This window comes from Lissotriton vulgaris, chromosome 7 (assembly GCF_964263255.1).
Source record: "Lissotriton vulgaris chromosome 7, aLisVul1.2, whole genome shotgun sequence".
Classification (NCBI taxonomy): Eukaryota; Metazoa; Chordata; class Amphibia; order Caudata; family Salamandridae; genus Lissotriton; species Lissotriton vulgaris.
The window spans coordinates 1,095,004,703-1,095,017,319 of NC_141695.1; the positions used below are offsets into that span (position 1 = coordinate 1,095,004,703).

At 47.4% G+C, this 12,617-nt stretch overlaps 1 protein-coding gene across 1 annotated transcript; it reads right to left on the reverse strand.

Moving 5' to 3' along the window:
• Window positions 1-961: 961 nt before the first annotated feature.
• On the reverse strand, window positions 962-12,066 carry LOC147702966 (uncharacterized). The gene is made up of 2 exons (XM_086929461.1): window positions 11,979-12,066; window positions 962-1,761 (listed from the first exon to the last, which is right to left on the reverse strand). The coding sequence occupies exons 1-2, from the start codon at window positions 12,064-12,066 to the stop codon at window positions 962-964; spliced, it is 888 nt and encodes a 295-aa protein (XP_086785587.1).
• Window positions 12,067-12,617: the final 551 nt, after the last annotated feature.

Consider the following 12,617-nt stretch of genomic DNA (forward strand, 5'->3'; position numbering starts at 1 on the left):
TGACATATGTGTTAGGACATCTCAATTCTGACATGTCATGGAAGTCATCTCGCCATGGCTAATTCCGCAGCCAATTTTGTCCATCAGTGTGTCAACATACATCTGGCACACTGAGCCTCATCAATGACAGCCTAGAATCACTTTTGAAAAGTGAAAATCGTGACGCTTCAGTGCCACAAGGCTTTAAGGCATGAGGGCCACAGTCTTTGCAGCAGCACTGAAGTGTTTGTAGGACTTCATACATGAGACACCATTTGAGTGTTGAGTGATGTTGTTGCAATCACTGGTGTGATGCATGTCCCTATTCCTATGCTTAAGTTAATAGAATTGTCTGCTACTTATCTTACCTTAGGATGTGCCTTTGATGCCAGCCACGTGCTGATGTTTTCCATTTATACATACATGTGGTATGTCAGATATTTCATCATCACATACATACACCTTGGACTGACCCACATTTATGGTAGCGTGCAAGCAGATCTGATTTACCAGTCACCCCCTTCTTGTACAAACTTGTAGTGTTAGTCATTCAAACTTATGACATCATTCGTTATGTTGCACATTAGCAATGCTGTAGTACACACGTTACTAGTCACTTTATGAACGTTGCCAGTTGGACATTGCATGTTGTGGTTGCAAATTAATGTAAGTGACACAACTTAGCAAGTAGCAAGGTATGACAGGACTCTAATAATCAAGGGACACATACAGTAGGGTTGAGGATGTACATGCACAGTCCATACATCAACATGACATTTGTGACATGCATGAGTGAGTAGGTTTTTATTGTGTGATAAGGGAGTGTCAACATCATACGTTCACCTCATGGAGGGAGGCCACAGAAAATGTATTGTACATCCATTGACTAGCAGTAATTTGTTTTTCATCATTACTGGGGTACAATGTCAGTAGTATGAGCACCAGACAGTGTATATTTAGTGTCCTGGTACAATATGTGATGCTAACGCATAGTTTTGCGGAGGACTGGACAATCTTCTGAATCTTCTTCTTCAGATGTGTGTGTTGTCACAGCTGATGGTGTAATCAGTGGTGCAGTCGACATAGGAGGCATAGACACATCAGGGACTGCAGATGTTGACGGGATTGTACCTGCATCATGTTCCATGCCCATCAGGTAATGCATAAATGCACTGAGCATGACTTGGTGGTTTTCAAGCACAGCTGTAACATCCCGTTGGTAGGCAGCCAAGTTGGTCAGGTATGCATCCTGTTTTGCATTCATTTCTTTAAGGATGTCCTGAATTTCCCTCGGCCTGTTGGCAACTTCAAGGCTGGCACTTGTGTTGGGCATTTGTCTGTGCCTCTGGTGCATGACTTCTGATATGTCATTCATGGCGTGAAACAAAGTACGTGGTGGTGCATCATTGCTGCTATCAGTTTCCGCACTGCCACTATTGGATGTTAGGCAACGGAGCACTCCCTCTAGGGTGCCTGCCATGCTCTCTATCCCTTTGCGCACCTCCTGTGCCAACTGACCCTGTACATCCACAACACGTTGTTCAAAAGAATTTAGTGTGTTTGGTGAGTGGTGAGATGTTGTGGGAGGTGGCGTAGGAGTGCTTCCATGTTGGGCAAGCGGAGATCCCACTGTGCTGCTTTGCGTTCTTGTGCGGGGAGAGGGAGTTTGTATTGATTCTAACAGGTCCTGGAGGAGGCCTGTGTCCACACTTGGTACACTGTCACCGCCTTCATCATCGTATTCAAACATAGGTTCCTGCTCATGAGTAGGTGTACCATGCCCTGAAATGAAAAAAGATGTAGGTTTATGATCATGTCTGACATATGGTCTACAGATGCACAATTTTGAGTCATCTACCCTTTTTGACTTTGATGTGTGTCAACATGTCAAAATTAAAGCTACACATCTTCACTCATGTTACCTAAAATGACATGGCATGATTCATTTGATGGATTCAAAATGTTTTTCCAATCACATGGCACATGGCCAGACAGTGCTTGCACACTTGCAACATTCAACTTGAGTGCATGTCCTGATGTCCGTTTTGTTGGTGTATATTGGGGACACATTCCAGCACAGTAGCAAGTCCAAGTGGAATTTTGCACTCTATATGTGTGCAACAGGTATCAGGCCACAATTACTAAGGATTTGGGACATGGATTTCTTACCATCTCACATCATCCCACCTGTCATAGCCATCACGGCTGTGTTGTTTGTTATGACCCATTTCCTGTGTCTTCATGCTAATGACGTTATATTTGGATAATACAGATTGCTCCTGGTATGTTGCTCAACCTACACCCAGCTCCCCCTGTGTGCCCCTGCTGCCGCTGCTGAGTACACACTGGCAGGTGTGCAGAACCACCATATTAGTGTCCCGTTAGTGGCCTCAGTGCAACTATTTTTCACCCTGTTTGCACACCATTTTGGTTTCAGTGCCACTGTTCCACCACCCCATGCACACTTGCTGCTCCCGCCTACCAGCCGCTCCTCCCTCCCACATCCCCATATGTGCCAAACGTTGCTCAACTGTGCTACTTGCGCACCAGAGGCACACCTTAAGCAAGCCAGTCTGCAGCCATCTGCGCCTGGACCATGCCCAGCGCCAGGACCCCTTGTGGCCACTAACGCCACTACACCAGGCTCCAGTACTACGCCTGTACCCTCCATGCACTCAATGCCGGCCAATACAGCACTTGCTTCCAGGCCACCACAATAACATACACACAGGACCCTTCTCCTGCCGCACATGCAGCTTCACATGCAACTCAGCCACCAAACCCCCATGGAGTGGACCCAGCCACCTCCGATGCATTATCCACAACACCCACTCCACACGAAAACAGCCCATGTGGCTCTGGGATCTGCTTGATACCTCCGCCACAGATGTGTGATTATTAAACGTGACCTGGTGGAACTACTCCTCTGCGACCAACATCACCATAGACATCCCAGACAGCTACAAGTTCAACCGCAGGGATTGCGCTGACTGATTTGGTGGATGAATCACCATCGACCACAAGTCCACCCTCAAGGTCGGCACCCATGCAGACAACACCATCAACACCGCCAACCACCTGCATATAAACATCCACACCGACACCCAACACCACCCTCAGAGGACCCTCGTGTACAGCACACCGACCCTGTGCTCAGTTCTGCTGCTCCATCAATGACCTCGCCAGCACCCACGCACTCGCCACCACGCACTGCATCATCCTGTGGGACCTGACCTTACACCTCAAGGACAACAACGACGACAACTCCACCATACTGATCAACGACCTCACCAGACCCGGCTGCAAACAACTCGGTACCGAACCCACGCTGCCAGCCACGATCTGGACCCCGTCTTCTCAACAAGCACCCACGTCACCTCCAACCACACTACTGAACTGCACTCGACCGACCACCGCAGCATCAATTTGACCTTCAATTAATCAACCACAGACCACCGCAGGCAACTGCTGCCTCACCAATCCTGGGTAAAAGTAAACGTAGACCAGCTGATCACACCCCTAAGCCAGAGCCCAAACTACAACCCCACCAACCCAGTCGCCAGTGCCCAAAAACTCTGACAGTGTATGTAGGACTCCACCAACACCTTTTCCCCACTCACGTTACCCTCCAACAGCCACGCCTGCAACTGAGCCACCCAGTTCACCGACTACCTCCAGACCTACCAACGCGCATGCCGGAAGATGGAGTGAACATGGCTCCACGGACACACACTGCACAACCACAAAGTCCACAAGGACGCCACGTGTATACATCACCACCTCAATGAGGTCTTCAGCATTGTTATTGAACAGAGAAACCCATGCGCAAACGTTATCAACATCCCACCCTCACAAGAAGTGTGCGACTCACTGTCCATCTTCTCACAGCGCACGTTTGGTGACATCGACAACAGCTTCAACACCACAACCACCCCTACTATGCCAGACTCCACCTCCCCGGCGAGGACCACCAGCGCCAAATGCAGCACCTCCTGGTACTATGTCAACAAGGACGCAACACACAAGGTCATGAACTCCATACACTCTGGATCACCAGCAGTACCATCACCACACCACTTATTGTACGAAGCAGAGGAAACGATCATACCACAACTACACAAGTTCATCTACATCTTCTTCAATGCAGCAACATTCCATGAAATATGGAAGCACGCCACAAGCAATGCCCTCCTCAAGAGGCACAAGGCACACCCCAAGGCACTCGAGGACTCACAGCCCATCTCCCTGCTCACGTTCCCAACGAAGGTCATCTAGGTAATCATCAACATGCAATTGGGCCGCGAGATGGTAGACCCCAACATGTTTGACCCGTCCCAGCCCGGATTCATACGTACATATAGCAGCAAGACAGTCCACATGTCCGGCACAGACAACATCATGCGCCAACTAGCCAGCACCAAGACAGCAGCCCTCTTCCTCCTGGACCGGTCAACCGCCTTTGACACGGTATGCCATCACACTCTGAAGACACATCTCCGAGAATCATGATTCCAATTGAAGGCCCTAGACTGGACCACGTCCTTACTCTCCGGCAGAACCCAGAGCGTCCAGAGTGTCCGAAACCCATCCATTAAATCGGACGCCATCCACATCATCTGCGGCGTACCCCAGGGGTCATCCCTCAGCCCAACACTGGTCAACATGTACATGTCCCCCTCGCACACGTGTGCCGCCATCACAACCTCTACATCATCTCCTACACCAACAACACCCAGCTCATCCTCTCCATCACCAGGGACCCACACACACCCTGAACAAACCTCCACGAGGGAATGAAGTCCCTCACCAACTGGATGAGGAGCAGCAGTCTGAAACTGTACTTGGACATGACACAGGTCCTCATCCTCGGACCCACACCCTGAGCCTGGGACGACTCCTGGTGGGCAACCACACTGGGAACAGCAACAACACCCACTGACCATGCACGCAACTTACAATACATCCAGTACTCCTCCCTCTACATGTCTGAGCAGGTCAACGCCATCTCCTCCTCCTGCTACAACTGCCTCCACATGCTATGCAGGATCTACAAGTGGATCCCCACCCCAGACAAAAATAACTGTGACACAGGCCCTGAGCACCAGCAGACTGGACTACCGCAACGCACTGTACGCAGGATTCCCAGACAAACACCTACAACTACTGCAACGCATCCAATACACTTACGGCTCATTGATTGTCAACGTCCCCCACCTCAGCAACATCATCCCCCAAATGTGAGACCTACACTGGTTCCCCATCAGCAAATGGATCAGCTTCAAGCTCCAGACCCAGACACACAATGCACTCCAGTAGGCCGGACCAGTCTACCTGTACAGCAGACTCAGCTTCTACACCCCCACATGCCAGGTCCGCTCCACCAGCCTCCCCCTCACCACTGTCCACCGCATCCTATGACCAACCTCCAGCAGCAGATCCTTGTCCTACCTCGCCGCCAAGACCTTGCACACCCTCTCGGCCCACCTACGGCAGACCCAGGACCTACTCCCATTCAGAAGACTCATCAAGACCTGTCTCTTTGAGCGGTAGCGGCAGCCCCTTCCCATCAGAGTGGGAGATCCAACAGGTGTTTTTACATGCTGAAGGAGTTGTTCCAAGGACACGGACTTCTGTATTCTCTGATTTTGTTTTCATGCAGCTGTGGTTCATGCAGACTGCGACGTAATGCATTCCTCAATGTATTTCAAGTCTTTGGTTGGTGTAGTCTTAGGTGTGAGAGAGTATGAGCTGTCTGTCATGAGCAATGGATACAATGTTGAGGCTGTGTTTGGTTTCAAATGGCGCTGAGGCAGCCCTGTTGATGTTGACAAGGGTCAGACACATAGATGGTCCCTCTTGCATTCAGCATTGGAATTACGTGATTTTAAAGACGAAGGTTGTCAGTCTGATCCTTGGACCTCTTGCTGGGATGAGTGACCCGGTTAAGCGTTGTTCCTTGGAATCCTGCTTCATGCAGTGTAGCAAATCTGTGTGGTGTTAGTATGTGTCGGAGCACACTCACGGCTCTTGGTCCTGGAGGGTGCGGATGTCACCTGTGACTGTGAATAGGGTGATCTTGATGCTGTTGTTGATGTGATGAGGACAGGGCTGTAGTGATCCCACAGGTGGCTGTATCTCATGTTGGAGGGGGTGCATTGAGCTGTGACTGGTGTCCCGGTGGGTATGGTAGTATGGCATCTCATGTGTACGGCAAAGTTGTTGTAGTGACATTTTTTACTTTATGGTGAACTTTGTTGGACACTTATCACAGGGCTGTAGTGCCAGGGTGATGTCTGTAGCTTTGCAGCATAGGTTGTTTTATTCATGCAGGACCTCGACGAGTTTGCAGGACTTTCCATTATCTTAGACTATTTTTTTGTGGTAGTCCCTCATTGCGTCCATGTATGTGTTTTACATTTCAGGTGTCTTGGTGTTTATACAGTTCTTACCAAGGTATCTGCTGGTGCCTCTTGCTTCTTAGAGATCAGTGCTCTACCATGCCGTGTCCCTGTAGTGCTGTTTGTTAGGCTTGCAGAGGGTGGAGGTCTGGTATGCGCAGTTGTGTATCCAGGTGTGACTTTCACTTGGAGAAACGCTGGCGTTGGCTGTGTTTGAGACCAGGGTGGTGGTTGAGCTTTGTCAGCAGTGTAGGCATGTGAAATGTCTGTGGGTCATGTTTGCAAAGGCCTGTTGTCATTCTCCAATATTTTCCATGTATGAGTGCATGGAGGCTGGCTGAGCTGCATCATTGAGTGACTGTATATCAGTTGCAGCTGGAAATGATTGCATTTGGGACACAGATGTGCGCATTCAGACTTGCCATAGGCATGCCTTCAGCACACCATGTACATGCGTCTGCTGTGCGCTTGCACAGCGGCTGACATTGAGTAGGGTAATTGTGAGGTACAATGTTCAGTGATGACGGAACACATGAAGACAGGGGTGGGGGCCTTAGTGGTAGTTCATAGACCATATGTGGAGTGTGGGCTCAGATGAGAGCACTGAACTGACTTTTTATGGAGACACAAGGGATGAGTGACTGATGTGATCATGCTATGTGTCATCATGGCATGGGAGGGTGGGTAGGGGACATCTAAGATGAGGTGGGTCATGTGCATATTGGCAAGATGACTCAGGTGCCACCCATGATGACCAGAGCAGTAATACCCACTTCCATGTTTGTTATGCAGGCTGCATTTCAGCCTCCATGGCAAACATGGCCGACACTCCAGCATGTGGCTGCATGACTTATCCCATTTCCTATTACCAGTCACACCAGCACTTCACAGCGTTGTGATTGACTCAGAGTAGTGAGCCTGGCTGCCTAATTCCTTTTACGTGACACAAAGGCAGGGTTGCATACGCTCCAGAGAAATGGGACACAGCTTTGAGGTCAGACTTCCCTCAAAACGTGCCTGATTCACAGAACGAACTTAAGACTCAATCCTAAACTTACTACTATTTTGGTGTTGACAGAATGCACTTACTACTTTTGGCATTCACAGAATGAACTTAGTACTTTTGGTATTCACAGAAGTTAGGATTTTGTCTTAAGTCTGTCTTAAGTCTGTCTTCAGAGAAACTTAAGACAAAATCCTAACTTCTGTGAATACCAAAAGTAGTAAGTTCATTCTGTGAATGCAAAAATTAGTAAGTGCATTCTGTGAATACCAATATAGTAGTAAGTTTTGGATTGAGTCTTAAGTTCATTCTGTGAATGGGCCACTATATGTTTTGCAGCACCCACTCACACACACATCCCTGCATCCATAAAACATTCATTGTTCTTTGCTGCATTTGTTAACTCACAGCTGACCCCCCAATTGCCAATGTTTGCCACTGTGCCCCCATGCAGAGCAGGTGTACCACTCTTGTGCCAAAGGGCACATACATATTACCAAAACATGCCATGTCATCACATTCCATTGAATTAATTGTTAATACTAGGCATGTTGCAACTGTAGAGTAGGTGTTGCACAGCGGAGACTTTAATTACACTGTTCAAAGTTCAGTGAGTACATGGACAAACTATCCTTGTCACCACACACCCAGACCGGAAGCATTAAATTCCTTTATGAACAACCACGACACACACAATTGAGTCAGATTAGTGAGTAATGCACACACCATTTTTCATTGCCAAAACAAATATACACAGCTTTTGTTAATATTCTCAACATTTCACCCCCTATTTCTCATGATGTACATCTATACAAATAATAGTTCAGCCATATGTCACCCCATGACACAACCAAATGTTATTATTTGACACATAAATGCACATTTTAGATATTTTTCAGATTTGTCACAATTTATTTGTTTTTCATACTGACACACATTACCACATGAAGTACTTACATCACAACATAATTGTGGTCACAATGAGGTATTTTGAGATGATATTTTGGTACACATGCATTGCATTGTTGACATTGTGCAGCATGCATTGTAATGGTCATCGCAAAAGACTACGGCAACCATAGTCTACGCTGTTTGCATTTGACTGGCTCAGGTCCACACTGTAAACCAAGGTTTATTCCTCTTGGACACTGCAACAATACAATGTCAGCAACCTCCTCACCTTCAACCCTGTACGCCACCTCACCTGCCAGGACGTAACTCTGCTACAGACATCACCATCACTGTCACTGACAACTTCTGTGTCACCTGCATGTGGCAGCACGACAATCATGGAAGAGGCATTTTTAACCCATACACTGGTACACTCAGAATGAGCAGGCACTCTAATGTGCCATGGTTGACCATGTACTACGACAACTATATTATTGTGACCAGGCCCATGGCCATACTCAGCAGCACACTCATGTGCAGGACACACAGGCCATGTGCCCCATTCTCCAACACCATTGTTGACGTCATTGCACCCCAGTGTGTGACATCCACAGACAGCATCCCTCTCGATGACCTCCAGTTCCACCTCAGCAGGTTAAGTTACCTGACCAACAACACCTACAGGGTACCTTCACTGACATAAGACACAAGCATCAAGGGACCTCAACATACCACTGAACAGGACACGGTTAAGTACCTGTACTACGGCTGCAGGTACTTCTGATTCAGGTCTGACTTCTTACTCTCCTGGCACTACCATCATTGAATGCATGACATATGTGACTTGACCAGCAATCACCACCGCCATCCTTTCACCCTCTTGCAGCTGGAGCAAGGGCAGTGCATGACATATCATCCACTCCTTGTGCAAAGACAGTCCACCAATGCTTAAATACTTGTGACACTACAGCACACAAATAGCATTGTTAGGATATCTAATGACACCATCATTTCTGCACCCCTCATGAATGTACTTGCATCCCTACTTTCCCCCTGCCTCATGGCAGCCATGTATGTGGGCAGTGCCATTGGCATCGTCTGCCACTATGCATTGGTGGAGTTGCGGCATGGTTGTGCATACACTGACATTATGATTTGTAATGGATCAGTCATTGCTTGAATCATGGAGCAATGTCCAGTGAGTACTGTACATCCATGCTATTGCAAGGAGGGACATGGTGAGAAGTGTTGCCTCACTGTCTTCTTGCAGCAACAATTTTCATGGTTGTGCCATAGGAATGCACACAATATTGTTGTTGTTGCACATTTGTAGAGTGTATCTTTGTCACAGGGCAACCCTGTAACCTTGTTTGCAGCGCTGTCCAGTACCAGTCCCATGCATATATGTTGTGCCACGAATTGTCACCTTTCTTAGGGACATGTATGTTATGGCTTTACATTCCGGGAGCTATTGTGCATTTGCATGAGTTTGCTTGTTTCTCTCATGTCTGTGACAGCCTTGCTAATCTTGCAAGGTGCAGTTAGTCAACTTGTTAGCATTATGTGGATACGTAACGCCTACTTTGCATGTCATTGCCATAGTTTTGTTGGGACATGCAATGCCATTGACATAGAATGTTGCTATCACTCCTGAGCATTTGCTCTCATCTGTATACTACAGCTTGCTAATGTGATTAAATATTCTTGGCACTTAAGCTACACAAACAGTGCTGCAGACTCGCTGATGATCCATTTGTATAATTAACTATGGTGCATGTTTGCTGGATGTTTAGCAGCTGGACTGCACCCCTTGCAATATAGGTGTGCTGCAGTGCATGCATAGGTACAGACCATGAATGGAGGCCTTCGGTGAGATGGTGCGCATTCCTGCAAACTATTGATGTTGGATGTTTTTTCACTGCAAGAACACAATTGGTACACTTATGTTTGTCCTATGGTCGTGACAACATAGATGTGCTGTATTCACTGTATGTCACGACATGTTGTTATTCATGTTATATACGTCATTCATCCAGACGTAGCTGGTCAGTGCTTGAGTCATGCATTCATGTGGGGAGCATCATTCAAGTACAGCAAACCTTGGTGCAGGCCTCTCCCGGTGGCACTGCCTCACCCCTATACCTACCATGATGCAGGTGTGAGGTACTGACACAATTGCCAGATGCTAATGTATTTCCAAAATCTGGATGGATTGCACAGCACCACTACTGATATTTTTGTTTGGATGTGCAGACCCACCATGCATACGTTATGCATGATGCTTGTGTAATGTGGCACAGGGCTTCGCATGCTGAGTAACATTCCTGAGTACTTTCCCTTACATATGCCGATGATGTGGCTGAAACCATCATGCACAAAGTAGTACAATGACACATTTTGGGCCTGCATGGGGTGACTATCAGTAGGGTCTCTTTATTGATGTCACCTGTCCTTCACAACGACATAGGTGCACAATGCTTGGCATGCGCCGACCCAGGAAAACTTGTACCATGTTGCAGGGGGTCCAGTGGTTTAGGGGATCAGTGTTTGTGTGCATGGAAGGGACACATTCCTGCATGATGCAGTCATCAAAAGATATTTCTGCTTTCTATGTGTCCACTTGAATGCAACAGCTATATGTTGGATATATCAGAGAGGGAACAGTTCTTATTAATTCAGGTTGTGCATGCCTTACACAGACCCTGAGGATGCATATCTTTGTGGCGCAGCGTAATAGTTACAGTTTGAATTTGCTATTGGACATTGTCAATTGGACATGGATGTTTCTGGGTACACCCCCAGCAACAGCCCAGGAATTGCGCTTTCTCACACTTTAATGTGGGAATGATGTAATGACATGATATGTTGTACTATGTTACATGGCTGTCTGTGGCCTATTATTGAGGATGTGGCACATTGTGCCACCACTACATGATCAAAATAACATCCTGCCAGCACAGTGGTGGCAGTCCAGGTTATACAAGTGTTAAACTTGGTCTGTTGCAGGATGTTGTGTGATTGGTGTTTCATGAGGGTAGTTGTATATTTGCACCTGCGTGTGGCACTTGTCAGGTGTAGCAGTGGGCTGGGACTTCACTTTGGAAATATGTTATTACTTTGACAGGGGTAGGTGTTTACCAAATGTGACATGTGCATGTTCCTGGTACAATACTTTTTGAAGACTCTTCACAGTTCATGACATTGCATGACTTCTCTTTCCGCAACACGTCAGTAATTGAGCCAGCCACCTTAGTTTATGCACTGCACAACATTACCTTCTTTGCACATTTCCCCTTGTAGGGACTTACCCTGTGTGTCTTGCGGTTCCTCATGCTCTGCACTGTCCTGTCCTGGAATTCCAACCACCAACTCGTCTGGGATGACCGCCGCAACCCGCTCCTCAAGGTCATCCAGCTCTTCCTGTTGTGATGGGCTGCCTCCTCCTGTCACCGTTGCTTCTTTGCGTTTTTTTGCCATTTTTTCTTTTGTCCTGCGCTTTATGTCATTCCAGCGTTTCTTAAGGTCAATGACTGTCCTCTTAGATTGGGCCACACAGTTGACCTTTGTCAATATGGACTGCCAAATGGCCTCTTTTTTTGATAATGGCAACTTGGAACTTGCAAAAAGCTCGTGCTGGTGGTCTGTCACCTCATTTATGAGTATGTCGTTCTCCTCAGCACTGAAATTTATTTTCCTTTTCCTCTTACCATGTGTTTCTCCCTGTGTTTCAGGCTGGGCATCCTGGCTGCCATGTGGAAGGTTCCCTTGACTGCTGCTGTGCCCCTTAGGCTCCATGGTAGCAATTTTTTCCATTTGCAGGAGAATTAGGAGATGGATGCGTGTATTTTTTTTGCGTTTTCCGGATTCTGACGCAACGTGAAAGTGGCGCAGCGACGCGTACACTTGCGTCAGTACCGCGATTGTGACCTACGGCACTTTTCCAGCACTTGCATGACTTTCCGGTGCGTCAGGACGGCAGCGTCTGCATCACTTTTTTCCGACTTTCGGCATCACTTGCGACATGATGCGCCATTGCATTAATCTGACGCATCCGCGTCGCAAAATTCTGATGCAGCGCGTCGTACGGAATTGTGACGCATCCCTGCGCCTGCGCAAGGATGCGTCACTTTTCATAAATGAGGGCCTTGCTTTTTAGGCTCTGGCACGCAATTTGGGACCCACCTTTAAACAACTGACTGAACTAAAAATAAAGCTTTGATGGAGGGAATGTTTTGCAGACAGGGCTTTCATTTGACTGATATAATGTAAAAAAAAGTAATGATTTAGATCCGGCTGTTGAAATCAAGTTGAAACAGAGCTGTTTGTCTTTAAGTTAGGAAAATAAA

Bases quoted from the DNA above. Each gene is read 5' to 3' on its own strand.
- LOC147702966 (XM_086929461.1), bottom strand. From the start codon at position 12,066: ATGGAGCCTAAGGGGCACAGCAGCAGTCAAGGGAACCTTCCACATGGC. The intron at 1,762-11,978 runs GTAAGAGGAAAA...TTTTCATTTCAG, and splicing joins AACACAGGGAGAAACACATG to GGCATGGTACACCTACTCAT.